Source organism: Pipistrellus hanaki (assembly GCF_964339955.1).
Source record: "Pipistrellus hanaki genome assembly, chromosome: 1".
NCBI lineage: Eukaryota > Metazoa > Chordata > Mammalia > Chiroptera > Vespertilionidae > Pipistrellus > Pipistrellus hanaki.
In genome coordinates this window covers 26,532,176-26,554,991 of record NC_140503.1, presented here as the reverse complement: position 1 = coordinate 26,554,991, position 22,816 = coordinate 26,532,176, and the positions used below count along the sequence as shown (strand labels likewise).

General features: G+C 44.5%; 1 protein-coding gene across 2 annotated transcripts in view; it reads right to left on the bottom strand.

Annotated features, from left to right (window-relative positions):
- ZFYVE26 (zinc finger FYVE-type containing 26) overlaps positions 1–22,816 on the bottom strand; it is a 65,248-nt gene that overhangs the window by 25,451 nt on the left and 16,981 nt on the right. For both annotated transcript variants that reach the window (XM_084866277.1, XM_084866278.1), the window contains exons 11-26: positions 22,071–22,682; positions 21,739–21,825; positions 19,675–19,743; positions 18,411–18,562; positions 15,609–15,810; positions 14,246–14,509; positions 13,794–13,913; positions 13,536–13,700; positions 12,822–13,040; positions 12,272–12,374; positions 10,621–11,363; positions 8,459–8,655; positions 6,887–6,991; positions 5,156–5,278; positions 4,591–4,767; positions 352–598 (exon numbers count right to left, since the gene is read on the bottom strand). In XM_084866277.1, the coding sequence (XP_084722403.1) occupies positions 352–598; positions 4,591–4,767; positions 5,156–5,278; positions 6,887–6,991; positions 8,459–8,655; positions 10,621–11,363; positions 12,272–12,374; positions 12,822–13,040; positions 13,536–13,700; positions 13,794–13,913; positions 14,246–14,509; positions 15,609–15,810; positions 18,411–18,562; positions 19,675–19,743; positions 21,739–21,825; positions 22,071–22,682 (3,585 nt within the window). The remainder of the gene's footprint in view (positions 1–351; positions 599–4,590; positions 4,768–5,155; positions 5,279–6,886; positions 6,992–8,458; positions 8,656–10,620; positions 11,364–12,271; positions 12,375–12,821; positions 13,041–13,535; positions 13,701–13,793; positions 13,914–14,245; positions 14,510–15,608; positions 15,811–18,410; positions 18,563–19,674; positions 19,744–21,738; positions 21,826–22,070; positions 22,683–22,816) is intronic.

Below are 22,816 nucleotides of genomic sequence, written 5' to 3'. Positions count from 1 at the left end.
TCTTGAAGAGGCCACTGGCATGTGAGCTGATGAGACCCTGGGAATAGAGCATTCTCTCTACACAAAATTCTGGCACTTAAAGGCCTACTGCACCAAGGTCACACAGAGATCACTTCCAATACGTTCGTTTCCCAAACCTTTATGCCCTCAAGCACACAGTGATGACCTACCGTTTAAAAATTATGGTTAGCTTGCTACTTCCTCCGAGACCAAGATCTCTCCTACTCTCTTTCAATCCCCATCGATTCAAAATAATAAGAGAGGATAAATTAAAACTAAGGATGTAGCATAGTACTTCTTACTCCATGTAGAAAGCCCCCTCCCATCCCCCCCCCGGGTGTTGGCAGTCACCTGATCGCTTCTCCCTCAGGGAGTACGGGAAGTCCAGCGCTTTCCCCGCATAGCTGGAGAGCAGTGAGTCCACCTCGTCCATGGTGAAGCCGATCTCCTGCCTGGCTAGCAGCGGGTGCAGAGTCTGCACAGCCACGGTGGCCCAGTCTACTTTCATGTTCATGAGCAGCTGCTCTAGCATGAGCAGGGGCTTAGCGGACAAGTGGGAATAGCTGGCCCGGTGCTGCTCAGGCAGGGTCAGCAGAACCTGTGTGTGGGGCACAGAGTAAAGAAAACTGTACCCAAACCTCAGAAGAAAGCCCACATTCTTACTGGGAAAGGGAAGGTGCTAGGGACCAAAGGTACATGGCTAACTCCCGAAACTGGCTAGTATTCTTGTAGGAAGCAAGGATGGACTTCTATCTAAATCTTTCAGGCGGTGATTAAGAAGCACATTCCAGCCTGGCCGGTGTGGTTCAGTGGTTGAGTGTTGTTCCATGCACCAAGAGATCACTGGTTCTATTTCTGGTCAGGGAACATGCCTGGGCAGCAGACTCCATCCCCAGTGTGGGGTGTGCAGGAAGCAACCAGTCCATATTTCTCTCTCTCTCTCTCTCTCTCTCTCTCTCTCTCAAAAAAAAAACAAAAAAAAAAACATATGAAAGCCCCTAACTTGTTTGGCTCAGTGGATAGAAGGGTCTCAGGTTCGATTCTGGTCAAGGGCATGTACCTTGGTTATGGGCACATACCCAGTAAGAAGTGTGCAGGAGGCAGCTGATTGATGTTCCTAACTCTCTATCCTTCTCCCGTCTTCTTTGTAAAAGGAGCAATAAAATATATTCTAAAAACAACATATTAAAAAACTAGAGGACCAGTGCATGGATTCGTGCACTGGTGAGGTCCCTTGACCTGGCCTGCGGGGATCGGGCCAAAACTGGCTGACAGTCCCCAAGAGGTCCCAGATTGTGAGAGGGTGCAGGCCAGCCTGATAGGGGCCAAGTGAATGATTGGGGCCAAGTTTATTTATAAAAACCAGTATGAAAATTATCAATTTTTTCTTCAGATGATAACTTACAGATCTGATATACTATAATTGATTTGTTGAATTAAATTTTAGTCCAGCCTGGCTGGATAGTTCAGTTGACTAGAGCATTGTCCTAACATCCCAATATTGTGGGTTTGATCCCCAGTCAGGGCACATACAAGAATCAACCAATGAATTCATAAATAAGGGGAACATCAAATTGATGATTCTTTTTTCTTTTACAACTCAATAAATAAATTTAAAAAAAAAATTTAGTCCAGTATATTAGTTTGCAAGGGAGTGTATAAAACTGAAAGTGGTTGAATAGGTGGAAATTTTAATTACTTAACATAATTAATATGTATAATATAATATGTTTTATGGCATTTAGCAGCATAATATTTGATATATATTGAACCAAATTTAGTTTTAGGGTTAGAGATGATACTTAAAATTTAGCAGATAAGATTAACCAAGTGGTAATAAATATTGTCAGGCTTTTTTAGAAATGATAGTTATTTCACATATAGTTTATATAGTTTACTAGAGGCCTGGTGCATGGATTTGTGCACTGGTAGAATCCTTTGGCCTGGCCTGTGCCCTCTTGAAATCCGGCCTGGGAGGGACTGCAGGGGGTTGGAGGTTGGGGAGAGTTGGGGGAGGTTGGCTCAGGAGGGACTGCGGGAAGGGTCCAGGGCATGTCTGGTCCCTCTTGTCCAGTCCCAATTGGCCAGACCCTAGCAGCAATCTGACCTACTGGTCAGAGCATGTGCCCCCTGCTGGTCAGCGACTGGTTGAATGGTCGGACACTTGTCACATTAAGCTTTTATTATATAGGATATGACTCAGTTGAAACACTGTCCCACACACCAAAAGGTTGTGGGTTTGATTTTTGGTCAGGACATATACTCAGGTTATGGGTTTGATCCCCACTGATCAGTTTCTTTCTCACATTGATGTCCCCCCACTTCTCCCATCCTCTCTCTCTCTCAAATCAATTAAAAAAAAGTAAACTCCAGGTATCTTCACCTAGAGGAGGGGTCAGCAACCTTTTACTGTAAAGAGTCAGACAGTAAATATCTTAGACTTTGTGGGCCATATGTCAGTGTAGTGGGAAAAAAGCCAAAGATAATACGTGAATGCATGCACTTGTGTTCCAATAAATCTTGATTTCAAAAGTAGGTTCAGGAATGCATTTAGCCTGCAGGTGGTAGACTACTGACCTCTGGCCTACACCCTCCAGAAATAGCTGAGCTCCGTCTCACCTTAAAGCCACAATTCTGTCCATTTGAGGCTTTATTAGAAAGAGCAATTTAAGATGATATCTGTGGATTGCCTAACCTGGCATCTCCAGTATCCTACAGGTGAATGATTATTCTGAACTTCTGGAAGATGTTATCACTTAGCCTTGAAATATGTTCATTAGTTCTGCTCATTGCCAGTTTTCAAGGAGTCCCCCATTTAGGTACAATGTATCAAAAGAAGAAAAAAGATGTATTTTTTTTTAAAGATCTGTAAAATGTATTTTTATTGATTTCGGAGAGGGAGAGTTAGAAACATAAATGATAAGAATCATTGATTGGCCTCCTGCACGCCCCCTACTGGGGATTGAACCTGCAACCCAAGAATATGCCCTTGACCAGGATAGTACCTGGGATTCTTGAGTTCTAAGGCAGACTGCTCTATCCACTGACTCAGACCAGCAAGAGCTCTTTCTTTGATGAATGGTAGCACAGCACTTTCTCAGCTTCTGTTACCTTTTTTTCTCCCTGAGCATACTTCCTATAATCATATCTGAATTCGCTTTACCTTCTAAAGAGGTATCTGCATATTTTCTTTCCTCTGTCTACTTTATCTTTTATCTTTCTGCTAACTGGAACTCTTCTCTGTCAGCTTGCCTTAAACTCAGGCGTTTTCCTGGTTTCTAACTCTGGACACTGTTCTGCTTACGGGTGGCTGTACAGATTTTCCTTTTCTTCCCCTAACAATGAAGGTGGCTTCAAGTCCAGGACTACCTGATGCCCCAAGTGCTGGATTTAAACTGGGAAGGAAGCCCCTCTCATTTCTTTGGTTATTCACAGGACTCTTAATCAGCCTGGTGGTTTGCTTCCTATAACATTCTGGTTAGATGAATATGGTTTTCTCCTTTGCTTTATTTTCCTGTATTGGAAAAGAAAAGCTCTCAAGAGATTCTTCTAATCTTGCTGTCAGCTCAAAAGCTTCCTCCCTACATTGGTTTACTTCTTTCCTTTTATCAAGAAAAGAGATCATTTGGAGGAATGTCTTAGTTATTCTTTTTGTTATTGTCCTTGGGGTGTAGGTGGCAGATGGATCCTTGTCTCTCCCATCACCTATATCTGTATTTTCTTTAGGAACAGTTTATGTAGTTGACCTCTTAGCAAGTGGGCCAGCGGTCATATTCCTGGCTGTCCCAGTGCTCATTCTGTTTGTGGGCAGTCTATCTGACTGCCAATCAGGATTGTTAGAAGAGTGTCAGAGGCCACATCTCTCCCCAGACACTCCTTCACTGGATTACTTTTTCTAGTTCATGATTTTTTTCCATTAGTGTCTCTAAGGTTATGTATCAAAGGTAAGGGTCTATTTCCTCATCATATTACCTAGACAATTAACCCTTTATCAAGCAGTAGTTTTAAATCATCACAACAGAATCCCTTTGGAAGATAGCCAGGCCCTGTTGCAAGAGATTTAGTTCTAATTGATCAGGGGGTGGAGGTCAACTGCTGGTATTTTTAAAAAGACCAGGTGGTGCCATGGACAGTGTGGTTCAGTGGATAGAGCGTTGGCCCAGGTCCTGGGTTCAATTCCTGGTTAAGTTCATATACCTGGATTGCAGGTTTGATCCCTGGCCCCTGTTGTGGCCCAAGCAGGAGGCAATCAATCGATTTTCTTCTTCTCTCTCACTCTCCCTCCCTCTTTCGTCCTCCCCCTCCCCTTCTCTCTCTCCCTCCCCCTCTCCATAGCCCTTCCTTTCATTCTTTTCAAAAATCAATGGGAAAAATATCCTTGGGTATTTTTCAAAACAACAACAAAAAGTCCAGGTGATTCTAATACATGCTCAGAATTGATACAGCAGATGCCAGGGATAACATAAAGAGAATGTAAAAGGACCAGATAAAATTCACGTTGGGCAGTAAAAGAATGACAAGTTCTAAGGGACTCAGCTAGAATATGGTGGGCTGCTTGGGTAAAGATTTTATAAAGCTTTTCCTCTTTACCTTGGATCCCATGTACAGTGCCTGGATTTCACGGTGTCGAACAGCAGTCAGTTTTCCATAGAAGTGGGTGGTGAGGTAGTTGGCCAAGAAGTGAGATGTGGCCAAGCTAGGGTGTTGATCGAGGGCTTGCTCTGTGACCTCAAGGCACATGGAAGGGTCAGGAATTCTTCGCAGAAGCTGTTGTAGGAGAAGGATAGAGGAGAAAGGTGAAGCTTGTAGAACATGTAGTCCAGCCTTGCTTTGTTTGAGAACAAAATGTTTATGCATCTTAGACTAACTCCTTCTCTGCACTCATTTTTTTTCATCGTACCCCCCAGCTCTACAAACGATGGCTTTGACAGGATCCAGCAGAATCCTGGACCCAGCTGTCCCCCTCCTACCTAACACAGAGCTAGTCACAGTCTGCTCAAGAGTCAGACTATAACCACCTCCCGATGGACAAGAAGGGGCAGACCTGAGATCGCAGATATATGTACAAAATTAAGCAGGAACAAAGCCATTCGATTTCATTAACCTTCCTGTACCACCCTTCCCCCCGCCCAAATGGAAAAAGTTAGAGGCTTACCTGCAGAGCCTTTTCATGATCTCCTCCTTCTAGAAGATAAAGAAGATGCTTTTGATGTAGGCTGATTAAGTGTTCTCTTGGAATGGGGTACAGGCAGCCCCACTCCTCACACAGTCCATACTCCTGGAAGGAAACACACACACACACACACACACCTTCAGTACCTTTGCATGACTGGCTTTGGCATTCATGCAGCTTTTGCCTGTTTCTTCTTTTTTCAACATTCTTGAGTCTGCTAAAGCCCCAGAAAGTTTGCTAAGTGCTGAAGGGAATTTCACTAAAGGGTTAAAGTGGGATCATAAACTCAAAGGACTAGAGGGGCAGGTAAGTTATGAAAATGATGGAGCAGGGTAACTGTTAACGATATGATTTTCATCTCAGCTGTATTATAAAAAAGAAAAGCAGAAAACATACAGTGATTGACACTTGGTGTCAGCCCTGAGAGATATAGTGTAACTGGGAAAGACTGAGAAGGCCATCCAAAGGAGACAACGCCTATTCAGCTTTGACTATGGCCACATGAATGTGCCTATCCAGAGGCATTAGTCTTAAAAAAAAAATTAAAATAATTTTTAAAGTAAAAAGGTTCCTATTTTAAAATGTTGGCAAAGAAATCAATATAAAAAATAAAGATTCCGCAGACCAATATTGCATAGGCCAAACAAACATGTTTGGGGTTGGATTTCACCCACGTCTCTCCTTGCTACTCCTCACCCCCAATGTGTGAACTCTGGATCACAATTTCAGGGAACAGAATCTCCTGAGCTTTGCCCAAGTATTCCAACATGGTGGCATTGGGGATGCCCTCCCCCCAACTCTGCCTGGTGTTGTTTTCTTCAGGATGCTTCTTGTTTCTCAGGCTACGCAGATGCCCTGCTGATGCTCCTGCTACAATCTGGGCTTACAACTATCACTTGATAAATAATAATTTCCTAGGAATACTGTCTCTCATCAGCCAAATTCCCAAAATGTGAGCTGCTCAAGCATAAGAACTAAGCTTAATAATCTTTGTTTCTCTACCATCTAGCACAGAGCCTAACAAATAACAGGCACTCAATAAATGTTTCCTAGATGGCTGAATATCTGAATGAGCGAATCTACATTTTGAACAATGGTATATCAGCTCCTTAGAAGGTAAATTCTATATAGCTCTCAAATGTCCAATAAACACATGAAAACATATTCAAAGTCATTACTAATTATGGAAATTAAAATTAAAACAATGAGATACCGTCTTATTGGTAAAAGGTGAAAAGTGGGGTAATACCAAAAATGAGTAAGGATATGGAGCAATAGGAACTGGAAGTGGAAGTACAACCGGGGCAACTGATTTGAAGAGCAGTTAGTAACATCCTAATGAAGGCAAGATGCTCCTGGCTAATGACACAGCAATTCCACTGCTACATACACATCTTGTCCCCAGTGTATACAGTGCAGAAAATGAATGCAAAGTGATAGCACAAAAGCATCAACTGTTATTTTTATACTTCTCTGTATATTGGTAATTCATTCTCTCTCTCTCTCTCTCTCTCTCTCTCTCTCTCTCTCTCTCTCTCTCTCTCTCTCACACACACACACACACACACACACACATACTCACACCAGAAAAATAATGTGATGTAGTTATAAAAAAATTTGGACACTGATAAGGGGGAAGGGTCTACACAACTAGCCAGAAAGATGGAACTCTGAAAAGAGAAGGAAGTGGAATATTACTCAGGAAAATGGTACCTTTGCTTCTAGAATCACATTCATGACAGTTGATGGGTCGTCAACACAACAGTTCCTCAGGGTCTGCCAGTCACACCACATTGGGGCAGCCTGCAAACCTAGAATCTAAGAAAAGACAGGAAAAGCTATCAAATCACAATGCAGCTTCTTCCTCCATGAATGAGGCATTGGAGTTCCCAGGGATGAGCCATCCTGAGGTCTCTGTGCCAAAGCCAGCTTTCATAAGTTGCCAGGAGAGAGACGGAATGGAGCAAATAGGGCAAAGACTGTTTAGAGGAGAGTGAACTACTGGGGAAGCACAATCAGGGAGCAGGATGGGGGCCTTTCACCTGTGAGGACAGTTCTCAGAGTTTCTGTAACAGCTTGTTCTAGGGTCACTTGCCCCATGCTCCTCCATCTCAAAACGCTACCCAAGACATTCTGCTGCCCGAATGCTCTGTGGGATCACCCTGCATGCCGCACTTGGCTCCTAAGGAAAACTGCTGAGCAAGAGTGGAAAGAACATCTTTTCCACCTGCCTTTCCCTGGCAATACACATGGAAAATTAGCATATATTATATATTTGTTATCATCTAAATCTGTCTCCCTGAGACTCTTGAATGTAATACACATCCTGTAATAATCTTTCACTTTTGAAATAAATGCATCCTTTCAAAATGGCTTTTGAAATTTAGCTGAGATTTAAAACAATCTATTAAAAAAACATATAATGAGATAAGCTCTAGAAAAACCCTTGAAGAACAACAACCAAGTTCTCACATTGGACATAAAACATACCCAAACTCAAATATACAGGGTGGGGCAAAAGTAGGTTTACAGTTGTTCATATGGAAAATACAATAATCCTATATAATAAAAGTATAATATGCAAATTGACTAGATGGTGGAATGACCAGTTGGCTATGATGCGCACTGACCACCAGGGGGCAGACACTCAATTCAGGAGCTGCCCCCAGCCCGCAGGCCCCGATCACGCCATTGGGGACTGCTGGCCAACCTCTTGGTCTCTTTCCCCTGGCTGACAAGCTCCAATTGCCTGATGGGAAAGGGGAACCGAGGGTGGGTGGTGGTGGGTGCGGGTGGTGCCAGGGACCCTGCCAGGCGCTCCACACACAGAAGGCAACTGGCTGTGGTGGCGAGGGGTGGGGTCTGCTGTGGCAGCCAGGGAAGACTGGTCCTCATTGCAGGCCTGGGCTAGGGATCCTACCCATGCATAATTTCATGTGCTGGGCCTCTAGTTAACAAATAATAATAATAATACATAAATAAACTCTGTGTTTCATGTGTTCACAACTGTAAATCTACTTTTGCCCCACCCTGTATATGAGAAAAGGCTTTGTGGACTATAAAGCATCATCCAATGTTAAAATTATAGGAGTAAATAAAATAAGAACCAGACAGGAGGCCTCTTCATTGTTCATGTAAGAACAGTAGCCATATGCAAAGCAAAAAAAATCTAAGCCAGGCCTAGATTTTGTTTCTTAGAATCCACCATCACATGAGAACAGACTAGATACAGTTGGTAACAGAGTGAGAAACCCAGTTCCTTTCTCTTGATGCCAGGTTCCGTACCTTCTGATACATCTGCAGCTCTGCCAGCTTTCTCCGTAGTTCACACCTTAGTTCAGCTTGGACAGCTGTGTCTGAAATGCAGTAGGCCAGGATCTCCAGGCACGACTCCAGGGGCCACCTGTCCACAAACTTTAGGGTTAGCTGGCTTCTCAGAGATGCATCCTTCACAGGAAACAGGTACTGCCAACCTTCTTGGTCTGCAAGACAAAAAGATGCCCAGAGGCAGCAAGTCTGGCACCAGAAGAGCTCCAGAGTCCAGGCCACTTTTTAATTTACTTAATACTTTTATTGACTTTTAGAGAGAGAGGAAGGGAGAGGGAGAGAGTCATTGATGTGAAAGCAAAACACTGATTGCTGCCTCTGCAGCCCCCCACTGGGGACTGAGACCACAACCCGGGCATGTGCCCTGGCCAGGAATCAAACCAACTACCTTTCAGTGCAGGGATGACATGTATCCAACTGACCCACACTGACCATGCTAGGTCACTTCTTAAGAGAAGGGCCTTGTTCAATTTTAGGAAACGGGAGTTTGGAGGATCTTTAAGATCCACCTGACCTTAACTAGTGTTGACACTTGGAGGCACTACGACATGGCAAGGAGAAATGTTATACCCCCTGTTTCTCTTTATGCAAACTTAGAAGTGAGACTTTTTGAAGAGAGAGGAAGAGAAGGAGAAAAGAGAGGAAGAATAGGGAGAAAGAAAGGGAACACGAAGAGAGGAGAGACAGAACAGATGAAGTTCTCCATCTTCTGGCGTGCTGCACATATAGCAGTATTTCAGACTCAACGAGTCAGTGCAACTTTTAGTTTTCCCTGCAATTTCCACTCTGTGCCACACATAACAACCTGAACGTTATTTCAGGTAAACTAGTTTCACTCCCTCAGTATCCTGTCATTAGCAGTAGATCTCTCTCTCTCCCCACCCATTTCAGAGCTGAAATACAGACTCCAAGCGGAGAAAACTGCCTAACCATTCAGTCAGGGGATTTCTGCCCCCTTCTCAGGATAGATTTTCTTCTTTCCACAGGGAAGCCAGGCCCTCTACCCAGAAACCATTCACTACTCTACACGATCTTGCTCCCCCAAGTGAAGTGTTGTAAGTCATTGGCTCTCAACTCTGGTCACACATCAAAATCTCCTGGGGAGCTTTTCAAGTAGGGGTTTGTCAGGCAGGCCTAGGGGCTGTTTTTATAAATTGTTTTACTAAGACATAGCCATGCTCATTTGTTTCTATATCTTCTATGGATGCTTTCATTAATGTTACAATGGAAGAGTTGAGTAGTTTCAAATGAGACTTTATGAATTTCAAAGCCCTTAAAAGAAAAAATTTGTTTGGCCAGTGTGGTTCAGTGGTTGAGCATTGAACTATGAACCAGGAGGTCATGGTTCCATTCCCGATCAGGGCACATGCTTGGGTTTTCAAGCTCGATCCCCAGTGGGAGACATGTAGGAGGCAGCCAATCAATGATTCTCTCTTATCATTGATGTTTCTGTCTCTCTCTCCCTCTCCTTTCCTCTCTGAAATCAATAAGAACATATTAAAAAATAAAATAGCGGAGACTGGTTTGGTTCAGTGGATGGAGCATCAGCCTGCAGACTGAAAGGTCCCAGGTTTGATTCCGGTCAAGGGCATGTGCCTTTGTTTGCAGGCACATCCCCAGTGGGGGGTGTGCAGGAGGCAGCTGGTTGATGTTTCTCTCTCACTGATGTTTCTAGCTCTCTGTCCCTCTCCCTTCCTCTCTGTAAAAAATCAATAAAACATATTAAAAAAATAAATAAATAAAATAAATTTGCTGATCCTCATTTTAAAGTAAACATTTACCTAATTCCATCCCAGGCTTCTGGGGATGGAGCTCAGATATTTGTGGTTTACTGAATTTTCCAATGATTCTGATATGCAGGGTTGAGAATATTGGTTATGAATATGTGTTTTAGGGTTAGAGCGGGATTTAAGGAAGGCCAAGGCAGAGGTGAGGGCTGAGGGTGATGAATCCTTAGGTTATAAGCGCTGCTCCACCACTTACTATCCTGGGCAAGTTTCCTATCCTTTCGGTGGCATCTTCCCCTAGAGTTACCGTGAGGATCAAATGTGATGATACACTCAGTGGATGCTAAATGTTATGAGCAGGAGTGAGGGAGAGAGATGTAGCTTTCTGCTCACCACTTGCCACAGCACAGCTCAGGACTGCATCCCGGATGCTGCTCCAGTCGTCCATGTCTCGACCGTACACGTCAGTGAGCTGCAGGGCCCGGGGCCAATCTCTGGCCTCCAGGGCTTCCTTGAAGGCCTCAGTGAGCACATCCAGGGCAACAGGAGAATGCAGGCCCAGGAGGACGGTGGAGAGACTAGCCTGGCCACAGAGACTTGCTGCCAGACTCTGCTCCTGCTTGGAGGACCCTCGAAGGGGCTCCCAGGCGGCCAGGAGTGAGGCCTCCAGCATAGGGAACTGTTCCAGAAGGCGAACACACTCCCGGGCTACCTGTTCTGCGGTGAGGGGTACCTCCCTGCGGCCACGAAGCTCCTTCCATAAGCTGGGCTTGGTGACCTTTGGTCCCCGGGAAGCCCCCAGACAGGCCACTGTAGCCAGCAGCTTAGAGCGGGATTTAAGGAAGGCTAAGGCAGAGGAGGTGAGGGCTGAGGGTGATGAATCCTTTGAGGAGGAGCTGGGGTTTTTCTCTGATGTGGGGTTCTCAGTAGGCTTTGCGGAGCTCTCTGCAGAAAGAGGGAGGTCCTCCAGGCAGTGGGAGGAGTGCAGTTGGGCCAGGATGGCCAGGTGGGTCAGGAGAGATGACATCTGTTGGCTCTGCAGGGAAGGGCAAAGGGCAAGGGGCTCACAGCAGCAGTTGACGATGACCTGAGGCACACTCAGGCTGAGTCCCTCTCGGGCCAGCAGGGCTGCGAGCCTGGAGGGAGAGAAGCAAAGGGAACGCAAAGCCTGAGTGCATAGGCACCATCACCTAATCTCTGACTTTTTTTATGTTCACATGAGCAAATGTACATGCAAGCTCTTTAATGGTCTCCCCTCTTCTTTTACACACAAAACGTTGCCTGTTAGACACCACCACCCCTCTGCACGAATTTTGTGCACCACGCCTCTAGTTAGATATAAGGCTGTTACAGACATCATTTTCCATATGTATAATAAAGCCACAGGATAAACTCCCCAACATGCATTTTTAGATGAAAGGATAAATGAATTTGTAATTTTAGTAGATATGGACAAACTGCCTTCACATAGGGGCTTGTGGAAATTTATGTCCCACTAACACAGGAGATGCTTGTTTTTCTTTCTTTCTTTTAATATATTTTTATTGATTTTTTACAGAGAGGAAGGGAGAGAGATAGAGAGCTAGAAACGTCGATGAGAGAGAAACACTGACCAGCTGCCTCCTGCACACTCCCCACCGGGGATGTGCCCGCAACCAACGTACATGCCCCTGACCAGAATTGAACCTGGGACCTTTCAGTCCGCAGACTTACGCTCTACCACTGAGCCAAACCGGTTTCGGCGAGATACTTGTTTTTCTATAGGCTAGCCAACTAGTGTGTTATCAAACTTTTAGACTTTTGCCTATTTCTAAGTGAAGATTCTTCCCTTAATTTTGTATTTGCGATGTAAATTTTAGTAGTGGCAAGAGAGAAAGAAAGGAATTTCAATGTAGCTGTATAAGAATAAATGCAAATCAAGGGCAAAGTCTAGAAGTAACTTCACTCCCTATACCGAACCCAGGCACCGCCCCACGAAGCCCTGTGTCCTTGATGAACGGCAGTTGGGCAGGCCCATGCTCAACTCCCAGGGAGTAGCTCCTACCTGTCTGGCGGAACTTGTCGCTCAAGCAGGAGGTGTGACACCAGCTGGGAAGAGCTTTGTTGCAGGAGAACAAAGGGATTTCCAACTCTAACCTCCACGTGATCTGCAGAGGTAAAGAAAGTGACCGCTGACTGCAGAGTTCAGAGCCCTGTTTTCCAGAACCAATAAAAAAGCAGTGAGCTCATCCTGCTCATCCAATGTGACTGGGGTGCATGCAACCCTCACTCTGCAGAGGCAAGTGGGAATCTGGCACTCATCTCAGAGACTGGGTTCCTCCTCTGGGTCCTCACGCCCACGATGGGCTGAAGGTCTAAGGTCTCTTTGAGGCATTAAAGCTGTCAAAGTTTACTGAGCACTTCCTGTGCTGCACAACTATCCTAGGTATTGGGGAGACGAAGGTGAATAAAACACCAAAGACTGAGAAGACCTTATGAATCGAGTGTCCTTGGCTACTGCTGTGCCCAGAACCTTTTAACTGAATCTTTCCTCTTCTTTGTTCTAAACACTGCAGACCACTCATGACTCTTCTTTCCTCCTTCTTGCTACTTACCAGACTCAGAGCGCAAACTCTGAACGAGAACTGCAGCCAAGGTGCTGCAGTAACTGGAGAAGGTGCCCATGTAGTCCGTCTGCCCGCTGCCTACAGGGGCCTGTCTGCCCAGGGTCTTCTGGAGGAGCTCAGTCTGGATGTGCACAGGGTGGGCCTCTGCCTCCGGAGTTTTCTGGGCCGCCTGTTCCACCAGGGACGAGAGCGGAGAACTCCTGGGCTCTGAGAGCAGGAATGGTGGAGAGGATGGACGCTTTAGTGTGTGCGTTCAGCTTTGGGTCAATTTCCAACACATTTATGTGAACTGGGCTTCCGTCCACTGCATGGGGCTTCCCATAGCTCAGGCACTACACTTACAAGGCAGCTACAAACTCCCAAGTTGATTCCCAGCCAGTAAGAGCTTTGAGTTGGGAGAAATCAGGGTGAATGGTTCTGTGCTTACCCCTGTGACTCTGGGGCTGGAATGGCTTTTGGGGAAGAGTTAATATTTCCTGAGTAACTTTGGGGTATATTGCTCCTCAGGGATAAGGAAGATGTATCAGCTAATGAGTGCTAACCACCCGTTCACTTGAGAGGCAGGGGAACAGAGAAGTTAGCCATGAGACATGCAGTGGCTAACTGGAGGGCCAGTAGGGGTCACTGCTGAAGTCCTAAGACTCTGCTCCAATTTCCTCTCCCGAGTTCAGTCCTCATCTGCTCCCACACTGGGACCAGTACCTGGCAGCTCCAGTGCCTCCCTCAGCGACTGAAGGATCTGGTCCAGCTGCTGGGAGAGGGCGGCATGGCTGGCGGCACAGTCCTCAGTGAGGCTGGGCCAGGAGGTCTGAAGCAGCTCAGCGATGCTGCACCGTGCAAGGCCTCCTCCTTTCTCTTCTACACTGTCTACGGAAAGCAAACAAGAAAGGAAAAGCAAGGTTGGTGTTGACCTCGTGTTCTGAGTCCGGGAGGGAAAAAAAAGGGAGGAAAGCAACTCACCTGATTTAGTTTGTCCGGCTGACAAAAGTGAATAATTGAGAATCTTGCTGATTTGCTGAAGAACACCTGGAAAACCCCGAATGCCATCAGCACTGGGGAGGACACTGTCTAGCTGCCGACCTGGGAACAGATGGAGGAAGAGGGAGTGCAGAAAAAATAAGGCACTCTCAGAGATTGCTTCTCAGTCCTGTGCTTACTTGTGCAATTTTATCTGCACCAATATTAAGGAGGAAGTAGATGCTGTGCCATTTTGGGTGACAGCAGAATGCTATGTCTAGTAAGAAGGTACGGTTCTCAACAGACTATATTTATGCCACCAGGCTGCACACGAGGAAATGAACTAATCTGCTCTCCCTGCCCCTCATTCCCTGGTAAGTACTTTCTTCTTGCACATTTTCTCAAGTGTCTCAGAAATCCATTCGAGAAGGAAGGACTAAAGCTGAAGCACTCACCCCGGCTCTCAAGGCTGCTGTTCAGACGTCGCTCAGCTGTTTCCAAGAGCTGCTTGCAGGTTTTCCAGAGCTGGCACTGAGAGCAAGCAAGGTCGAACGCAGCCATGGCGGGGGGACTGAGCCCTTCCAGAACCTCTCTGAGGGGGTCGGTGGGCTCCAGCAGGGTGCTGCTTATCCAGAAGTCCTCCTGGAGCGTGGGGATGGGGTCTCCAGAGGGGCTGAGCAGCTTGTCGGTCACGTCCGAGATGGAATAAAATACCATCCCTGGACACCAGCAGTGGAGCAGAAAGTAAGGTTACAATGATTCTATATGCAACTTCTATTCTATTCTTCTACTTTGGTCCTTCTGCACAGGACATCTTCTATGCATATTAGTATCATCATTGCAACCCATTCTTATGGCATCAAAACTATGGCAGGGAAAGAAAGACCAGGAGAAACCAAAATGGACGAGAAGAGTGAGGGCTTCTTCCAAATGGGATCTAAAAGTAGGTTGAGAAAGAGTGAGATGGATCTGTGTGCTTATCAGAAAATATCTCTAACATATGCTGTGAAAAAGCAAGGTAGACAACAGTACTTGCTGTAAGAGCCCATTTATATTAAATGGCAAAAAGTGCATATGTATTTTTGAATAGCAATTGAAAATTCTGGGAGAACAGAGAAGGAGCAACATGGGATGCTACCTGGTACACAGAGCCTAGTCTAGTAGATAATGTAAAAACGTGGTTCAAGATTCCACTTTTAAGAAAATGCATAGGTTTTAAGAAAATGGCAGGCCCGTACCCTGGCTCTCATAGTGTCCCAGACAGAGCAAACTGTGGCCTTGAACCATTGCCTGGCCTCTGCCTGTGGGCTGACTACAGGCACTGAAGCAGGTTGCACAGTGGGAAAAAAAGAAATAATGAAAGGATCAGTTTTTGCAGTGCAGCCAAAGCTGAGACTTGAGACCTGTGAATTGCAGGCCATGAGTTAAACAAAACTTTTTCACTTTACGGAAAAATAAAATAATATGCTTTATCCTGAATATTTACATGGAAGGAAATAAACTCCTAACCATTTCCCAAAGCACAAGATAGTGGCCATGAAAACACATGGTGAAAAGAGCTTTCCACTCTTCAGTGTTAATCACACAAGACAAGCTTAATGGAGTAGCTCAAGCGGTAGTAGGTACGTGACCACCACAGTCAGGGAAGTTGGGCAAAGCTAAAAACCGACTCTCAATATGCTGTTCTTTAAGGCAAGTGTCCTGCCCTGGGTTTCTGCTCACCTCCTGAGGATGAGCCTATCCTTTGGGGGGCTTTTCCCCTGAGACCTTCCTTCCCCAGCCACCCCACCACCTGTGGGGGCAACGGGGCAGCCTGACCTGCCGCCGCAGCGCTGCCAATGGCCTGTAGAGTTGAGCGGCCACTGCCAGTTCTTCGAATGGTGCTGCTACCCCCGTCTGAGTTCTGGTTCTCAATCTTGTGCTCGACACGGGCCAGCTCCTGGATCACCTCCTGGTAGCGCTCCACGAACATCAGCTCTCCTGAGCTGGGCGAGGACTTCAGGTCAAACATAAACACCACCTGGTACAAGCAGACAGGAGTGCGGCTGCGGTGGGCTCATGGCTAGAGATACGGGATCTTGCTTATCATTAAACTATGGCCCTAAAACATCCGCTCTGTAGGGTGGGAGGAGCACTGCATGTTAGAAGAGTAGATCAAATATAGAAATTACTTATCCAAGCCAGCATGAAAGCCACCACAGCACCAGAAGAAAATTGGCAGAAGATGTGGACAATGCCAGAGAAAATGAATGACTAATACATAGATGAAAAATATTATCCCTTTAAGTAATCTAGGGAATTTCAGTCACATGAATACCATTTTGCATCTATCACAATGACAAAGCATAAAAATAAGCCCTCAGGGGGTGGTGGTAAAATGAACTGTCACAACCTTTTTTGAAAAGCAATTTGGCAATCCATAAAGATTTAAAAACGTTTATATTCTTTGACTCAGTAATTTTCATGAGAAACTTTCTTAAGGAAACAATTCAAAAGGCTTAATGCCTAAAGGTGATAATCCTGGCACTATTTATTACAAGGTGAAAAATAATCTAAGTGTTGAGTAACAGGAGAATGGTCAAATGCAGCTGCCTGATCAAACTACTGTAGAGTCATTAAATCAGGTACAAGGCAAATGTTAAGAAGGCATTACATAAAGTTTTAAATTCCACATAATCTTGGTTATATAAAAGTCACATGGATCTTGGAAAAATAATGGCAAAGAGTATATGCTTTCCCTTTAATATTGGTTCTGGACAATAGGGTTACAAGTAATATTATTTTCTTGTTAGTACTTTTGGTATTTACTTGTAATATGCATGACTTATTCTGTAAACATGTTAAAAAAATAAAGCTTTTATTAAAAAAAAATAAAAATCAAGCCCTAGCTGGTTTGGCTCAGTGGATAGAGCTTCAGCCTGTGGACTGAAGGGTCCCAGGTTCAATTCTGGTTAAAGGCACATGCCGGGTTGGGGGCTCTATCTCCAGTAGGGGGTGTGCAGGAGGCAGCCAATCAATGATTCTCCCCCATCATTGATGTTTCTATCTCTCTCTCCCTCTCACTTTCTTTCTGAAATCAATAAATATATATATTTTTTAAAAAGGTGAATTTCATTAAAAAAAAAAAAATCAAGGGTCTAGGAAAGGAAACGGAAGTGAAGACATTTAGGGGTAAAAGATCAGGGCTCACAGTTGACTTAACTCCATATTTGGTTGTAACTAAGGCTGGTGAAGGTCCTATTCTTCCTAGAGGGTCAGAATTACCATTGTCATTAAAGTATGGAACCTAAAATGACCAGAGGAAGCTAAGCAAAAATTCTCCTATTGCCTAGATTTTATCCTTGATTTATTCTTCAACAAATGAACTAAAAAAAAAAAAATCTAACTTGCATGTTAAGGGTCAAGCACAGTGAGATAAATATACTAATGAAATTTTAAAAATTAGAAAAGTAGGTTTTCATGATATTAAAATTAAACAATAGCAGAGGATTCTTACATTTCTCACAGCTTGTACAGAATCCTCTTAACAACTCCACGAGGTAGGACAAACAGGTATTATATTTAACTCTGAGGTGTTTTTTTTAATTAATTAATTTATTTTTTTTATTGGTTTCAGAGAGGAGAGAGAGAGATAGAAACATCAATGATGTGAGAGAATCATTGATGTGCTGCCTCCTGTACGTCCCCACTGGAGTTCGAACCCACAACCCAGGCATGTGCCCTTGACCAGAATCAAACTCAGGACCCTTCAGTCTGAAGCCAAACCAGTCAGGGATAACTCTGAGTTTTTAAATGAGGATACAGAAGCTCAGGGAGGGCAGCAGGGCAAGTCTTTTTGATTTCTTCTTGCGCTCATCCCTCAATAAACATGAACATTTTAATTTGGTAGCCCCTACAATTGTATATTGAACTGGCATTCTCTCTCTCTCTCTCTCTCTCTCTCTCTCTCTCTCTCTCTCTCTCTCTTTTTTTTAATAGTTTTTATTGATTTTTTTTTTACAGAAAGGAAGGGAGAAGGATAGAGAGTCAGAAACATCAATGAGAGAGAAACAAACAGTCCTTTGCCTCCTTCATACACCCTACTGGGGATGTGCCCACAACCAACGTACATGTCCTTGACCGGAATCGAACCTGGGACCTTTCAGTCCCCAGGCAGATGCTCTATCCACTGAGCCAAATCAGTTAGGCTGACATTCTATTTCTTATTAAACACTGTTTGCATCATGACTTTTAACTATTAAAAAATGTATGTGTTCAGAGAAAGCTTATAAGAAAAGAAACAAAAATATTTCCATGTTTTGAAATGGTGAGCTTGCTGGTAAATATTTTATCTTGTTAAACACGGTTTATGTTAAAACAAACCAATGATTCGGCAGCTTAAACCTCCTCCGATCTGGGTCTTGAAATCTGCAATGCTGGGGACTGGGCCATGTACATGGAAACTCTCCTGTTTCTCCTGCTGGATGTGGCCCCTCAAATGCTCCCAAGTGGCTCTGGTTGCACAGGTGTCCAGCTTTGCCTGAGGCCCAGCAGGTTCCAGGTGGCTAAACGTGGACTTCACATTCTTTACTATGACAAGGGGAGGCCCAGGCTACTAACACCAGCTGCCCAGCCCCTTACCTGATGGGCTTCTGCAAAGTTCCCCCGGAGGATGCAGGATGCCAGCAGCGACTCAGGCGGGGAGAACATCATGGGGATGAATGAACTTTGAGTTTGGGGCTGCAACAGGCCATCCAACTCATTCCTTCCAGACACGATGCTCAGACTTCCCTCTGTTGGAATGTGGGGGCCAAGGAAGCAATAGAAATTGAGGAAAAACTATACTGCTGTAACCTCCCACCAAACTATCTTTAAAAAGTTTCTTTTTTAGCCAAAACCGGTTTGGCTCAGTGGATAGAGCGTCGGCCTGCAGACTGGAAGGTCCCGGGTTCGATTCCGGTTAAGGGCATGTACCTTAGTTGCGGGCACATCCCCGGTAGGGGGTGTGCAAGAGGCAGCTGATCGATGTTTCTCTCTCATCGACATTTCTAGCTCTCTATCCCTCTCTCCTCCTCTCTGTAAAAAATCAATAAAATATATTTTAAAAAAAAGTTTCTTTTTTTAAAAGGTGTGTAAGTGGGTATTAGTTTTCCCTCAATTGAAGGGCAAACTTATGCTATCATGTTTGAATATAAATCTTAAGTACAGTATTAGGTAGTCACCTCTGTTTCTCTCTGCTAATGGGTAACTTGACTGATATCCAAACAGCCCTTTCCCTACTGAAATCTGTTTGGCCATGGGCAGAACCAAACTTCTTTTTTTAAAAAATTGATATATAATTGACATAGAACATTGTATTAGTTTTAGGTATACAACGTAATGATTTAATATATTGTGAAATGATCACCAAAGTTTAGTTTTCATCATCACAGATGGTTGCAAATTTTCTTGAGACTTCTAAAATCTACTCTTAGCAACTTTTAAACACACAATACAGTACTGTTAACTATAGTCTCCACGCTATATGTTACAACCCTAGAACTTAACTGCACCCTAGCTGGGTTGGTTTAGTGGATTGAGCGTTGGCTTGCAGATCGAAGGGTCCCAGTTCAATTCCAATCAAGGGCATGTACCTTGGTTGCAGACTCCTCCCCAGATCGGGCTGTGGTTGGGGCTGGTGCAGGAGGCAACCAATCAATGTGTTTTTCTCACATTGAAGTTTCTCTCTGTCTTTCCTTCTCCTATTCTCTCTAGAAAAATCAATGAAAAAAATATCCTTGGATGAGGATTTAAAAAAAAAAAAAAAAAAAGCACTGCTCAGTCCAGGTTTCTATACCAGGGTGTGTGGCAACTCCGTATCAGGGCAAAGCTGCTTGAAGTTGGCAACTGGTTGGGACCCCCATACCTGAAGTACTTGTGCTCAGCTCACTACTTGTACTTTCCAGGGATGGATTGGAACTTCTGTCCCGGCCATCTAGAGGTGACAGGAAGGAGAGAGAAAATCAACCACCAACTCCTTAAAATGTAGAAAGTGAGAAGTTGGCTTGAAAATCAAGATCTGGGTAGATAGAGTGAAAGGGTAATGGTTAACTACTATATCTACTGCTTCTTCTACAGCAAAATGCAAGTTCCTACAGACCAAAGGTGGAGGGTGGGCTTAATATGGCGCCAATGCTCACTGGGTAGCAGCTTGTACCAGTGGTTCCAACCTGTGGGTCTCTCAGAGCCCCAGGGCTTTCAAGTAACTTATAGGGATCAGCGACCTGTCTGCTCACTAAGCACTGTCAATATTCCGAAGGAAAAGAAAAAGCACAACTATTATGACTAGAAGGTAGGAGGGTGCAAAGGAGGGCACAAGTTTTTCTGACATTGAAAAAGTTGTTCTCATGTTAATGACGACATTGTTTAGTGCCCTCGGGGAAAGGCTCCTTCTTAACACCGGCTCTTCATAGAGCATGGAGGCTCACTCTTCCTAGGGTGGTCACTCCAGGCTAATAGCAGCCCTACGCAAGGGAGTCTGCTTGGCTCACATTAGGAAAGGACACACAGCTGTAGGAAAGATGGTGTGTGCATTCTTGGGGTGATTTGGTCCAATGGATGCAAGCCTTTCACTCAAACCAATTAACTGAGCAGCTTAAGGGTCTTAGCAACTCAGCCTTGAGGTTTTCCAGGTTTCTCTCATAATATCCTCCATTCTACCCACTATGTTGACTTTTCTCATTGCCACTGCTGAAGCCTTCTTATTCTGAGCTTGGTTCAGGAGCCAAGTTTTCCATAAAACCTGTTTCCCTGATTCCTGTAGGCTATGCTGATCTCTCCTAGACACAACTTCTGTTTTCAGGCAGTGCCTCCGTGCAGTTGAAGTGTTTCCTGTATAAGTCTGTGCAGGTACATTATCAATCCTTTGAAGGCAAAGTCCTGATGTAAGCCTCATTCACCTCCCTCAAGATACCTCGTGTTATTTAGCACATAGGAAACTCTTATGAATTCCATTAATTATTTAAAAACAAGCACCAAAAATCATAATGGAAGTTTTATTATTTAAAAATTTAACACACCTGTATAATGGTCCTGTATAAAATTCTGTAAGAAAAATTCAAATTCAAAAGACAAAATGAAGGGGAAAATATTAGCATATAATGACAGAATATTACCCATAATGTATAAAAAGCTTCTTACAAGTCAATAAGAAAGATAAACTCAACAGAAAATATGGACCTCAGACTTGAATAGGCAGCTCAGAGAAAAATATAAATGGCCAATAAATATATAAAAGACATTCAACCTTAAACTAAAAACTAACATTAAAACAATGATAAACATTGCTATATTAATTATATTGGCCCAGATTTGAAAAAATCTGATACTACTAATTTTTAATGAATGCGTATGCAAGCAGGTACTCATATACATTTGGTGGGAATATGAACTGGCCCATCTTTTTTTAAAGGCAATTTGGTGATATCTTTATCTCCACATACTATCTTTGATTTTTGCTATTCTACTGCTAGAGTCTTATCCTATAGCTATCCTCACACAAGTATGAACAGACATATGTACAGGGTTGTTTACTGTAGCATTGTTTATAATAGTAAAAAAAACTGGAAACAACTTAAGTGCCCACAAAAGGGTACATATGACAATGGAATATTAAGCAGCTTTTAAAAAAGTGAAAAAAGTCAGTTGTCAATATACAGTATGAAACATATAAAAGGACATCAGTGAAAAAAGTTAGTTCTCAATGACACATATGAATACGTGAAATGATAAATATACTTGTACTGTGTGGAAATTTTCTTGAAGGAAACCATTAGCAACTGTTACCTTGGTGGAGTGGGACTAGGATAAAGCTTAGGTCACTTTTTGTGTGTGTGTACCCTGGGCTTTACCTTACAGAATATTAGACAAGAGGCAGCGTGCCACTTGCCTGGTGCATGGGAATAAGGCATGAGGAGAGCTCATCCATTACCTGCCCGGCTCCTTCGGGTCCGACGACCCCGGCGGAGAGTAGGGTGCCGTGTGGCGATGGGCCGGTATCTTCGGAAAGGTTGCTCCTCTGAAACAGCAAACCCAATGGGTAAGGCGGCAGAGAGATCAATTTTGCTTTGACCCACCTCACGGGGTAATAGGTAGGGGAAGATCTGGACTGGGCTTGGAGGCATGGTTCTGACACCAGTTGCTATGGTATATGCCTTGAGTTATGGCGTGACTCCCATGCACTCCTCCTCGCTCTCTCCCACATTCCTGGGGTTTTCTCCCTCCTCATTTTCTGGACCCACTGGTTCTACTGCCTGCTCTCACCTGAGCTCTGGTTGCTTGTTACCACCTTGTATCTCCACTGGGCTTCAGAGAGAACCTTGGAAAACCGGTGCAGGCGGCTCTGCGGCCCATGTCTGCTCTCCGGGCAGTTCTGGCCTTCCGGCAGCGTTGGGTCCTCAGGTGGACTGTGGCTGCTGAGCTCCTCCAGCTGGTCCTGGAGGAGCCTGAGGAAGGCCCCCATTGCAAACTCATCAGCCAGGAACCCGCTGACACCACTGGTGAGGTGCTCGAGGTCCAAAAAGCTGTGCCCGTGGGGCTCTGGGGAACTGTCTTTCGGCTCTGTCTTCGGACAGCTTGGAAGCGTATCAGCGAGGCTCCTGGCGACTCCCATGGAACCCCGTTCTGACTTCCTTTCAGGCTGTGCTATGTGCTGAGGGCTCTCTGGTGGGGACCTCAAACCTGACGGGTCCTTCCCCTCAATGTCATCCTCCTCAGCATAGTCCTCGGGCAGGTGAGGCTCTGGGTGAAGATCGGCAGAGGTGACGAGGAGCAACGAGAAGATGTTTTCTAGAAGTTCCAGGCGCAGAGAGTCAGGAACGCGGCTCAGATACTGCTGACACCTGGCCAGGTATGTTGAGAAGAGATTTGAAGCACCTAAAGTAGCATGTATCAGAGAAGAGGGCAGAGAAAGTGCAGACATTAGACACATTACTTGCCAGACTCAAACATTCACACGACTTTAACTCATTTTTTAGGTTTTAATGACTAAAGAAATTGCAGTTACAGTC